The sequence below is a fragment of the Schistocerca cancellata genome, chromosome 1 (assembly GCF_023864275.1).
Source record: "Schistocerca cancellata isolate TAMUIC-IGC-003103 chromosome 1, iqSchCanc2.1, whole genome shotgun sequence".
Taxonomy (NCBI): domain Eukaryota; kingdom Metazoa; phylum Arthropoda; class Insecta; order Orthoptera; family Acrididae; genus Schistocerca; species Schistocerca cancellata.
In genome coordinates this window covers 555,323,020-555,335,334 of record NC_064626.1, presented here as the reverse complement: position 1 = coordinate 555,335,334, position 12,315 = coordinate 555,323,020, and the positions used below count along the sequence as shown (strand labels likewise).

The window sequence follows — 12,315 nt, the reverse complement described above, 5'->3', positions numbered from 1 at the left end:
ACTGAATAAATATTTGACGTGTCTGGAAGTTGTTTCTAAAATTACTTGTCTGGAATATACTGTGATAGATGGAAGTGTAAAATTAATGATAAACAGCACAGATAAGAAGTACATAGAAACTATTGGAAGGTGGTTATAGAAGAACACTGCATATAAGTTATGTAGACTTGGTAATTAATGAAGAAGCATTGAATTAACTAGTGGAGAAAACAGCTTTATGGCATACTTTGACTGAAAGAAGGGTGAGGATGGTATGACACATTTGCAGCATCAAGGAATAGTTATTAAAATTCTTATAATAGTCATACAAGGATATGCCAGCATCGGAAGTTCTATTAACAGAAGATGACAGCAATGACCATGTAAAACAGATTCATTCACTGGGCTTATGTACCCATCTGTAACTTCACTGATGGAGGTAGGAAGAGTGTCTGCAACACAGTACTGGTACTTTGTCAAGTCTCAAAGCAATCTGTGGATTGTTACAGAAATCAAACAAAGCAGTGACCTAAGATGCATCATACGTGATCCTGGAGCAAACATGATGATAGGTTGACTCCAAATTGTACGTATTATCACAGTCTGAAATGTCAAGTTATTCACAGTAAAGAAACTTCCTGGCAGATTAAAACTGTGTGCCTGACAGAGACTCGAACTCAGGACCTTTGCCTTTCGCGGGCAAGTGCTCTACCATCTGAGCTACTGAAGCACGACTCACGCCCGGTACTCACAGCTTTCTTATTCATAGTAATACGACGACAAGCTTCACTGTGTTGAGCAGCAGTGAGCACCACCAGCTTGTGTCCTGTAGATCACCAGTACAAATTCGAAACCGATTTGCTCCACTTCTCTTAAGTACTCTCGGATAATTCAACTTCAAGTATTTCCTGTTTTAAATCACTCAATTTTTATACATGAAAATTCACGAATGTTTAGAAAACCATTAGCCTCACCACTGTTGTCTCTTGTCTCGTGCTTTTATATGTGCAAACTTTTGAGACCAATTGGTAGTTGATACGCTGTTTCAGAATATGACTTACTACACGAGGATGGTTTGAAAAGTTCTCTAAATCACCATGAGAGGTCAGCACTAGTGCAACGAGTTGTTCACATGATATTCATTGCAATGTTGCCTGTACGCACATGCCACGTCAGTGCTCTTGGAGGAGACCTTTGGCAGTGACGTGGCTCTGTTAATGTTCCCATGCAGTGATTTGCAAAGATATGGGAAGGGGAGGGGGACGGGATTATCGAGATTCAAGCAGTGACTAAGTACTTCATGAAGAAAGATATTAAAGCAAAGGACATTCATGCCGATTTCCAAAATACACTATGGGACTCTGCTCCTTCATATTCAACTGTTGCCAAATGGACAAATTAATTTAAATTTGGTCAGTAGAGCTTAGATGATAATCTGCACAGTGGTTGACCCAGATGTGTGACTACTCCAGAAACTATTGCAAAAGTGCACAAAATGATCATGGAGGAAAGATTGAAAGTGCGTTAAATTCCTCACGCTTGTCAGATGTCATCTGAAAGGGTATATCGCATTTTAACTAAAGTATTAGAAATGAAAAAAATTTCTGCAAGATTGGTGCCGCTACACTTAATGCTATATAAAAAACAGCATGATAATGGACATATCGGAACAATATCTGGCCCATTTTAGGAGAAATTAACAAGATTTTTTGCCCCGGTTTGTGATCACAGACGAAAATTGGGTGCACTACTATACCCCAGAGACAAAACATCAGTCAAAGCAGTAGAAACAGGCTGATTCCCTGCAACCACAGGAAGCAAAGACAATTCCTTCAGCACAAAAGGTCATGCATCAGTGTTCTGGGATGTGAAGGGGATTCTGTTCGTAGATTATCTCCCCATTGGTCAAACAATTACTGGAGAATACCATGCTAATCTCCTGGACAAATTGCAATAAAAGATACACAAAGAAAGGCCAGGTTTAGCAGGGAAGAAATTCATCTTCCATCAAGACAATGCGCGCCCGCACACATGTACCGTCACCATGGAAAAATTACACGAACAAACGTATGAATTCTTGTCACACCCGCCTTATTAACCTCATATGGCTCTGTCAAACTTCCATCTCTTCCCAAAACTGAAAATTTTTCTTGGTGGATGAAGGTTCACTTCAAACAAAGAATTGACAACCAGAGTTGATGACTATTTTGCAGGCCTGGAGAGAACTCATTTTCAAGATGGGATCAAGGCACTGGAACATTGTTGGACCAAGTGCATTAATCTACAAGGAGACTACATTGAAAAATAAAGAGATTCAGTGATGTAAATACTTTTTTCCTATTCCATTCTGAGAACTTTTCAAACCACCCTCTTACATTGGCACTCAACTTTGAAAATAAAGTTTTGAGTTTGATAAATGAGGTTTTACAGTTTTTAACTCTTATTAATTACAGGATCTGATGATGTAAATTGCTAAAACATATTACTTGAAATAATATAATAACAAAAATGAAGTAATCTAGACGACATTACTCAGGAAATTCATTATGATCACTGATTCTTATCAGTACTTTACTTTCTTTACTAACAAACTGTCAAGAATTTAGTAACTTGTAAAGTATTTAGGCTCCCTGAAAACACTTGAGAAACATTTTCACAAGGACTGTAGTACAATTTTTGCAGCATCTAATGAATTTTAAAAATAAAGGAAGTTTTGTTAACCATCCATAAAAATCCTATTGCTAAATGGGATTTGTTACACTAAACCTCAATGCTGCTTCCAAATTTACCCATCTGATTCACTTAACTAATGTGTGTTACAGTCCAATGTACCTTTCAATATAAAGGGTGTTATAATTAAAGTTAAACTTTCAAACAGCTGTAGAAACAACACCACTGGTCAGAATGACATCAAATTGCAACGGAATGTTATCAGTGAAGGGGGAAAATGTACGGAAGAAGAAAAATAAAGAGTTACAAAATGTAGCAACAGATGGCACTGTAAGCATCATAATTTAATAGGGGTCAACTACAAATGACAAATGAATTGTACAAAGATGCCCAAAGTGTACGTCTGACGTTAGAAAAACTGTACTACTCTGTGTGGATGGTTGTACAGATGTGCTACTGTTACTTGCGTAAGCCCATCCACCACAGCAATGAGGATGGGAAAAATCTGTTTTTAATTATCGTGAGGCCAAAAAAAAGCATCAATCAAAATCAAACCGGATAATTAATTTCCATGTGACTGATGCGAAACATATTCAATATGCTGTCCACCGTCTTCGGCAACAAGTTGAAATCGAGAAACTGCATGTTCCACAACTGATCAAAGTGTTTCTGGGGTCACATTCAGAATGTGTTGTGCAATGCGTGCCTTCTATGCAGTTAAGTTTGCAATAGGAACTCTGAACACATCTTTCAGATAGCCCTACAGCCAGAAGTCACATGGATTAAGATCAGGTGATCGGGACAGCCAGGCTGTAAGGAAATGGCAGCTGATAATTCTAGCATTTCTGAAATGGCACTTCAGAAGCCACTTAACTGCATTTGCAATGTGCGGAGATGTGCCACCTTGCATAAAAATAATCCCACCCACACATCCACACCACTGGAGAGCAGGTATGAAGTGGTTGCACCGGAAGCACCTGACTCTTTGAAAAAATATGACCCTATGACAAATGACACTGTAAACCTGCACCACACAGTGACCTTTTCAGGATGAAGTGGCACTAGTTGATTTGCATGTGGATTTTCCGTTGTCCACATTCGACAATTCTGTGTATTGACATATCGTGTCAGATGGAAGTGGGCTTCGTCTGTCCACAAAATCTTCCACGGCCAATCATTGTCCACTTCAATGCGAGCAAGAAATTCTAAAGCAAAGGTCTCTCTTGCTGGCAAGTCAACAGGAAGCAACTCGTTCACATGTGCGATTTTGAATGGATAGCAAAGAAGGATGTTTCATAGGATTTTACACACCATACTCATGGGTATGTCCATTGTTCAGGCAATTCCCCATGCAATACACGTCTGCACACCACCACTCTTCTCCTCCTGCACTGCTATGGCCACTGCTTCCTCTAACATGGAATCAATTTGCTTCCTCCCTCTACCAGGTTGCACACCAAAAGAACCCATCTTTTCGAATTTCCAAATCATTTTCTCCAGAACCACAGCAGTCATCAGACCAACGCCTTTTTTCAAACCCTTCAGTGTCCGGAACTTCTGTACAGTGGGTGCACAGTCATCATTCTTGTAATACAACTTTACAAGCAGAACACGATCCTGCATTGAGACAGCCATGGCAAGCGTCACAGATGTGAAAGGAGGAAAACTGTGTACTCGGCGTGTTTATACCACCTTCAATGGGTCGTGCGCATGAAAGGTGTTTTCCATTTACGTATTCCACAAATACAGCGCCATCTACTGATCAATTTTCACACTTTTTTTTCCCTTCTGCCATACGTTTTCACCCTTCTCCTATAATATTCTGTTGCAATTTGATGTCATTATGATCAGTAGTGTTATTTCTAGAGCATTTTGAAAGTTTAACTTTGATTATAATCACACTGGACATCAATTTAAAACTTTTAAAGAAATATTTAGGGAGTCACTGCTAACAATTAACAAAACATGTATTTTAAACATTTCAAGCAAGAGAGCAGAAACAAAAGTGATTATTAAATAATTGTTTAATTTTTACCTTTGAACTGCTACCACTTCGTTTTCCACCAAGTTGAATGTTAACTTTATCCCTAAGTGCTTTAAATCCAGAATCAACAAGTCCTTCAGCTGTTCTAGGACCACTGTAATCTTCTGGTTTGCTCTTATCTGATCCAAATATTTTTACCGTTGGAAATCCTCTAACACCATACTGGGAACTTAAAGACTTGTGTTCATCTGCATTCACTGCTCCTACTTTAATAACACCCTGGAAAAAATAAAACAAATTAAAATGAACAATATTTCTCCCTCTATATGATTAATTGAAACGTTGTGCATCTTAAGTTAATAAATATAAAATTTTGACTGCATACAAGAAGTATGTATGCTTTTATTATTCTTTCCAGGAAGCCCGAATGAACCGATTAGTAATGTATTAGTAAGATTATTTGAGGTATACAAATCCTGGAGAGATACTACATCACAGGAAGATTGTTTTGGTTTTGTCTCTGGTTGGGGGGGGGGGGGGGGGAGGGGGAATAAATAAATAAAAAAAATCGGGTAACTAGTTTTCTGCCAGATTCTAGTCCAGCAGCTTGATGAATAAATTCAGGTTACTGTACAGTCAACTATCTCCTCATTATGTCTCATATTCCTGACATTTCAACATGACAAAAGTTAGAATAAATCACAAGTAATTGAACGAAAAAATTCCGATGGATACTTGCGACATCAAGCACAAAAACCACCAACAAACATACAGAAAGAAAATTGGCAAACTATGTATCAGCAAATATAAAAACAATTTTAGAAATTTTAATTAAATATCTATTTAATATATTCAACGATAAGAGGAGTACTCAGCATTAAGAACCAATATGAAGCCTCTACCAATGCCACTCAACATAAAGTGAAATCATCATATGCACGTCTTCTCCAATATGAAGCCATGAACCACAAAAATTACATGATTCAACGTATACGGAAAATGGTAAAATCGAACCACTGAAGGCAATACGGGTGCCAGAGCTGACAAATAATTTATGAAGGAGTAATAATCGGTCCAGCATATAGCCCAGAACAGACAAGGGGTCTCCCAGAGTTCATCTATGGCAACAGAAATACCACCTGCCTCAGACCGCCAACAATTGAATTAAGGGTGATGAAAGTTAAAGAGTAAAGAATATCTTCTAGCCAAGAGATTCATAACAATAAAAGTGAGAAGGCTAAAAATGAAATGGAGAACAGCTGACCCACCAATAATACAAGGTGACAGAATTAATGAATGCAGCATATGGGTGTGCCCAGGTGAGTGCACCCCAGGGCTCTGCATGCAATGGGATCCACCTGTTCCACTGCTGCCTCACCCCTGATCCATTACAGTACAGTGTTAAGGAGGGGAGCAGCACCCAGTAACTTCACAGAGTACTATTGTCAAAATGCAAAGTAGAATGTGGCAGAGAAAGGAGGAAACCATATCTAAAAGCAATTGGAACAGTGTTGAAGAGGGGTGGTGTAGGCAGCTGGCAAAGGAGGCAGAGTCAAGAGTACTTCCCACACCCAACATGGAGCAGGAGATGCCCCAACCCCAACCACCCTACTCCTGCCCTGAGAGTAGTTAAAAATGTTATCTCTGAGAACAAAAACCACTTCCACAGAGAAAACTAAAAACTAATTCAACTGTCTGTAAGTTGCCCACCAAAATTAGAGGCAAAGAATCTGAAAGACCATACTTAACATGGAGAGCAAGAAAAGGGCATTCCACCAGGATATGAGCTGCTGTCTAATGCTCTGCAACGACAATGTGGTGATGGCGGCTTGTTACATAAAATAAAACTATGAGTTAGTCTATTATGACCAATGTGAAGGTGACACAGGACCGTGGATTTCTTCTGGGAGGAACAGAAGGAGGGTCCCAACTGTAGTCTTGACAGTGCAGAGTTTATTGGAGAAGGCAGCAGTTTATCAGATGATTTTCCATCTCAGAGTGAGGAGAGATCTTATCTGTATCCTGCAAATCCAAGCCATGGGTGGTCAAAGTGAATGTTGGGTGAGATATCACTTGTCTGGCTAAACGGTTGGCCAGTTCATTCCCCGGGATATCCATAAGACTGGGGACCCAGAGAAAGATAATGGAGCAAGCAGTGTGACCAAGACCAGATAGGAAGTTCAGAAATAGCAGGCATCATAGGGAGACAAGATTAACATCACTCAGTAGCCTTGAGACACCTCACTGAGACACTAGAAATTAAAACACATGTGAGGTGGTTTTCTTAAGGAAATGTAGGGCTCTGTTAATGGCTATAAGCTACGCCATGACAACACTATACACTTCTGGCAACATGTTCCTGACAATCGGGAAATGTAAAAACATATCCCCTATTTAGAGCTGTAACTGTAAATGATACTCCTGAAGAACCGAGAGGACAAAGAGAAAGAGAGGGAGTACAGCGAGCACAATATAAGGGGGTTAGGCAGAGGTCCCAGCAGAAGGCCTAAAGGTGCATTCCAGTCTACATCTACATCGATACTCTGCACATCACATTTAAGTGCCTGGCAGAGGGTTCATCAAACCACCTTCACAATTCTCTATTATTCCAATCTCGTATAGCGCACAGAAAGAATGAACACCTGTATCTTTCTCCCTGATTTCCCTTATTTTATCGTGGTGATCGTTCCTCCCTATGTAGGTCGGCGTGAACAAAATATTTTCACATTCGGAGGAGAAAGTTGGCGATTGGAATTTCATGAGAAGATTCTGTCGCAACAAAAAACAGCTTTCTTTTAACGATTTCCATGATCGTTAGTTTTACCCAAGTATAGGCGTCAGGAGGTTGATGCCTTTGCATGCATAAAGTTGGAAGGTTAGGAACTTGACAGATGGTGGTTGCATATGTGAGCAAGAGTTGGTCCCATCAGAACTGAAAACTGAAGATTCCCAATTTTGCAAAGAGATGGTCTATGGCACTAGTGGGGAAGAACCCAGTGGCCAGTCTTCCTCCACAACAATGGACTGGGTTCTACAATTTCAAAGCTTAAGGTATCACCAAGCCATAAACCTGGCAACCACAGTCCAATCTGAATGAGACGAGTGCCCACTAAATATGTGGAAGAGTAGAATGATCTGCACACCTGGAAGTGTGGGCAAGGAACCAGAGAGCACAAAGCTTTCGCATGTTACTAGTCTGATGAATAGGGGCAGCTAAATCAGAGTTTTTTATTATAATCAAAGAGGAGACCATAAATTCAGGACCATGCAACCACAATGGTGTCTAAAATTGAAGCAACAAAAAGAAATTTTGCAAGGTTGCATTTATTTTGCCACAAAACAGTATAAACATGTGATAGCAAAGTAGAAACAATGTAAAGAATTCAGAATGTAAGCAACTGCAACATACATAACAGTACAAAAAACCGTTCATTTTTTCCAACTTAACAGGGTTGCACATACATTCCGACAACTGATTATAGTGCCCAGTATGAGGTGTGACCACCTCTTGCAGCAATACCGACCTGACGATGATGGGGCAGGCTGTGTATGATGTCACCAAGCTCATGTTGGAGCAATAACAACCATTCTTCTTGCAGAGCTGCTCATAAGTCTTAAGGAGCATTTGGTGGATGCTTATGTGATGGAATCAGTCTCCATAGTGCATCCCAGACATGCTCTATGGGATTTAAGCCTGAAGAGTGAGCAGGCTACCTCATGCGTGCAATCCTTTCTGTTTCCAAGAAAACATCAACCACCTGTGCTCTATGAGGTTGAGCATTGCTGTCCACTAATACAACGTCTGGACCCACAGCACCTTGCAACAATCACACAAGGTCTCAAAATCTCGTCACGATACCTGATAGTAGTTAAACCTTGCCGATTCACCTGTACAATTTCACGAAGAGCTGGTCAAGTGATCAGCACAATCCCTGCCCACATCATTAGAGTCCCTTCTCAATATTGACCTCTTTCCACAATGTTTGGATCCCGAAACAGTGTTCAACATTCCTTCCCAGATGTGAATTCGAGATTCACTCTCCAGACCAATTCAGGGCTCATTTGTGAAAAGAACATTAGCCCACTGTTCGACCATCCAAGGAGGCATGTTGACGACTCCACCCCAGATGTTCCCTTCTGTGAAGACCCGTCAGAGGTGCACATACAGCAAGTCTCCAACAATAAAGGCCAGTCTGCTGAAGTGTTCTGTACACTGCTTGCCCAAATACAGCACATCCAGTGGCTGCTGCATGGTCAGATGCTAGTTTCTGTGCTGTACTGTACTTAGCCAGTGCTATTGTACCCTTACAGCCAAATAACTGCCTTCTCTTTCTGTTGTCATACATGGTCAGCCCTGCCCTGGTCCTTCGATATCTACAAACTGCCGCCACATCCGAGAAACAACAGAATGATTCACTTTAAGCCACTGGGCGACATCAGTTTCGCATACGTCCTGCTTCCATTCTTCCTACGCCTCTCCACAGAACAGAGTGTGACAGGCATCTTCTCTGTGCCATACTGCACCATCTGTGACTGTGTAAATAGTGATTGTGAATGTGGGGCTACCAAACAAATACTACCCTGTTTGATGGGTGCCCCGACGTCATCACTGGCATGGTTGTCCCTTGACCAGAATGCCTCTTCCGCACAGAATACGACCGTACAGACATCGCTTGACAGTTGGTATGATTATATCGTGACAGACACAGGATGCGGATATAGCAGTTTGTTGTTTTAATTTTGGACACCATTGCAAGTCCAAGTTCTTGGTACTCAAGAAGGATTCTCGGTCAGGAGTGGTATGACGACAGGAATGCACGACTTGCAGCCGGTAACAGGTAGCAATGAGAGTCAGTCCAAGTGGAGGCCCAGTGGATGGCACCTTGGAGCTAGTGTTCAGCTGAGGCTGCAGGGTAAAGGCTATATGAAATGCTTAAGTTAGCAAAATGCATTGCAGGCATGATCAGTGGTCCAATGGAGGTCACTAACTGAATGGTTGACTAGATTGTGCCTCCCGGTAACCATACTGATAGGGGAGATGAAACATCACCAAGATTTGAGAATCGACAATAGGTCAGTGACTATCCTTTCCAGAAATTTGCAGAGCACATTTTAAGGTTAATTGGTCAGCAGCTGTCAATAGATTTTGGGTTTCTGCCTGGGTGACCAATGACACTATCTTGCCATTATGAAGAGGACACCTTCAAGCCAAATACAGTCGAAGAACTTGAGGATAAGGACCTTTTGAATAACATTCAGATTTTAGATTATCTGACTATGAATCTAATCAGGATATTATGGCACATTGTGTAGCAAGGCAAGAGCCTGAAGCAGTTCTCAGTCAGTGAAAGGATCATTATATTTTTAAGCATGGCAGGTGAAGAACAGGAAGAGGTCTTCAACATCTTGTTTATGCTTTCAAAAGGTAGGCCACGTGACAAGAGGATGCCGACGCTGTCGCACAGTGTTCAGCACGAACATACACTTTGGTATAAAGCCCACCCTGCAGGAAGATACCAGAAGAGTTGTCTAGCTTTGGCAGCCCACACAATCTTGGCCCACACTTGGTATGAAGAGGCACATGCCTACAGTGAGAAGATGTAGTGCTCCAAGCATTTCTCCTTACTGCTTTACAACAGACAGCAAGTGTTAGCATGAAGTCTCTTGAAAGTGAGGAGGGTTGTCTGAAGGATGTTGTTCGAGATGGGATTGCAAAGTTCTGCACCAATCCTGAACAGCTGTAGAAAGGGGTGTATATCATTTCCAGTGGCATGGATGATTGCGTCAGGCTGTCTTCCACATCACTGATGCGATCTGAAAGACAGAGTGAAGTGACAGCAGAGGGACACAACTACCACATGGCTTTTTGAAGCATCCAACATGTTAATTAGTCAGTAAGGCCATGGCAAGGAAGTAACAGGACATTGGGAGGTGCTCACTGTTACAAATATTGTCATGTAGCAACCACTGTAGGGAAGCCATGAGATTGGAGGCAGAAATCAGAAAGTTAACAGTTGAAAAGATGCCACGGGAAACACCAAAGTGGGCAGGAGACAGATCAAGACTGGAAAAAAGCTGGTCATTCAGAAGGCCCCTATCAGACAAAGTGGGACTTCTCACCACACAGAGTAGTGCACATTGAAATAATCCCCATCTGGAGAAACAAAGAGGGAGGGGGGAATGAGAGGAGGAGAGGAGCTGGCTTAAGATCTACCGAAGGTTCATAAACATTACAAATGGTTTATTGCTGGGGTTATTTGCACTCCTGTCAATACTGCTTACAGTGTAGTACAGAGAGAAATCTACTCGCTGAAAACATCTGTCCATTTGCCCAATCAGGGTCAATATGGTTCCAACATGTTGCTTGGTAACCTCTAAGCATTGGGAAACAATCATCACTGAAGTGTGGTTCTCGCAAAGCAACAAAGAGTGCAGCACAACAAGAAATTAGTTTTAGTTCAATTAGTTTTAGACAATAATATCCATTGTAGTTCCACTGGATTATCATGTCGAGTGTGTCCTGGTTAGCTGTGGTTATCTTTCTCTTTCACAATTTTTGGTGCTTTAGAGTCTTGTGAGCATCTCCTTCAGCCTGTAACTGGTGTTGGGCCTCTGCACTGGAGATTTCTTGGGAGAGAGGCTCCAAGAGGAAGCCCTGCCACCAGCAGATACTGGAGAATGATGCTGCTTCTATTGTCGGGTGCAAGATGTGGTTACTGAAGACTGTGCCTCAGGACCCACAGAAGGTGAGGACGGTTGGCTTTTAAAATGTTGAAGTAGGTGGTGTGATCGCTGCAACTTTTGCACAATTTGTAACCTTTATATACAAAGGTGGTTGTGAATTGATTTTCAACAATTTCCACATTTTGGGTATGCTGTGCAACGAGATGATATATGTTCAATGCATAAGCAACGGAAATCTTTCTCACGTTGTTGGATACAAGTTTTACTAACAACTATACAAACATACCTAACTTTATTTGAACATTTCCTTCAATTGTAATATGAAAGCTTCGGTGTCTTTTCAGTTATATTTGGACTTTTTTTTCTGCATCTGACAAAAATGAACATCTCCTCATTCTACATTAGCTCATACCTCTTCACTTGTCTGGAGCATTAGGTCTCTGTGAAATAACTCTAGTAGCATATTCAGAGGTTTATATGGTGTAATGGTCGCTTGTACGTCACCCCATCTTTCACATATCTTAAGGGCTTGGGATTGTGCAGCACAGAAGGCTAATCAAAAGTGATCCATTTCGCAATCCCCCCGCCTCCGAGGATCTTCTCGAAATTTATCTTCTATTTGTTCCATGAAAAATTACAGTTTTGTAGCTGTAGAAGTATCTCCGTCTGTTTTTGGTTTTGTTTCCAGTTGTCTGGCTTGACCCTTTTCCCATGAGGTAGCCAGGGTAGGAAAAGCAGTTTGATTGTAACTGTCCATACCTCTTTGTTGAGACAGCCAGATCATTACGGTCATTATGCTGGTTTAGTTTGATGGTTTTCCATGTGTGAAACATCCATCCCGATGACACCTACTCCAACCAGGAGCTCTTCCCATGTAAACCCCAGCGAAGATAGTTTGGCATGATGACCACTAATAGGAATCGTATCCCAATGGGGTAGCCATCTAGCACTTAGGAAGCTAGCAGCTTAGGCATCAGAAATGTGATTCCTGTGTTGGG

The 12,315-nt window shown here is 41.3% G+C and overlaps 1 protein-coding gene across 1 annotated transcript in view; it reads right to left on the bottom strand.

Moving 5' to 3' along the window:
• The window catches only part of LOC126180649 (protein disulfide-isomerase A6 homolog), a 39,372-nt gene that overhangs the window by 17,920 nt on the left and 9,137 nt on the right, over positions 1 to 12,315 (bottom strand). The window contains exon 3 of the mRNA XM_049924709.1: positions 4,685 to 4,912. Coding sequence (XP_049780666.1) covers positions 4,685 to 4,912 — 228 coding nt within the window. The remainder of the gene's footprint in view (positions 1 to 4,684; positions 4,913 to 12,315) is intronic.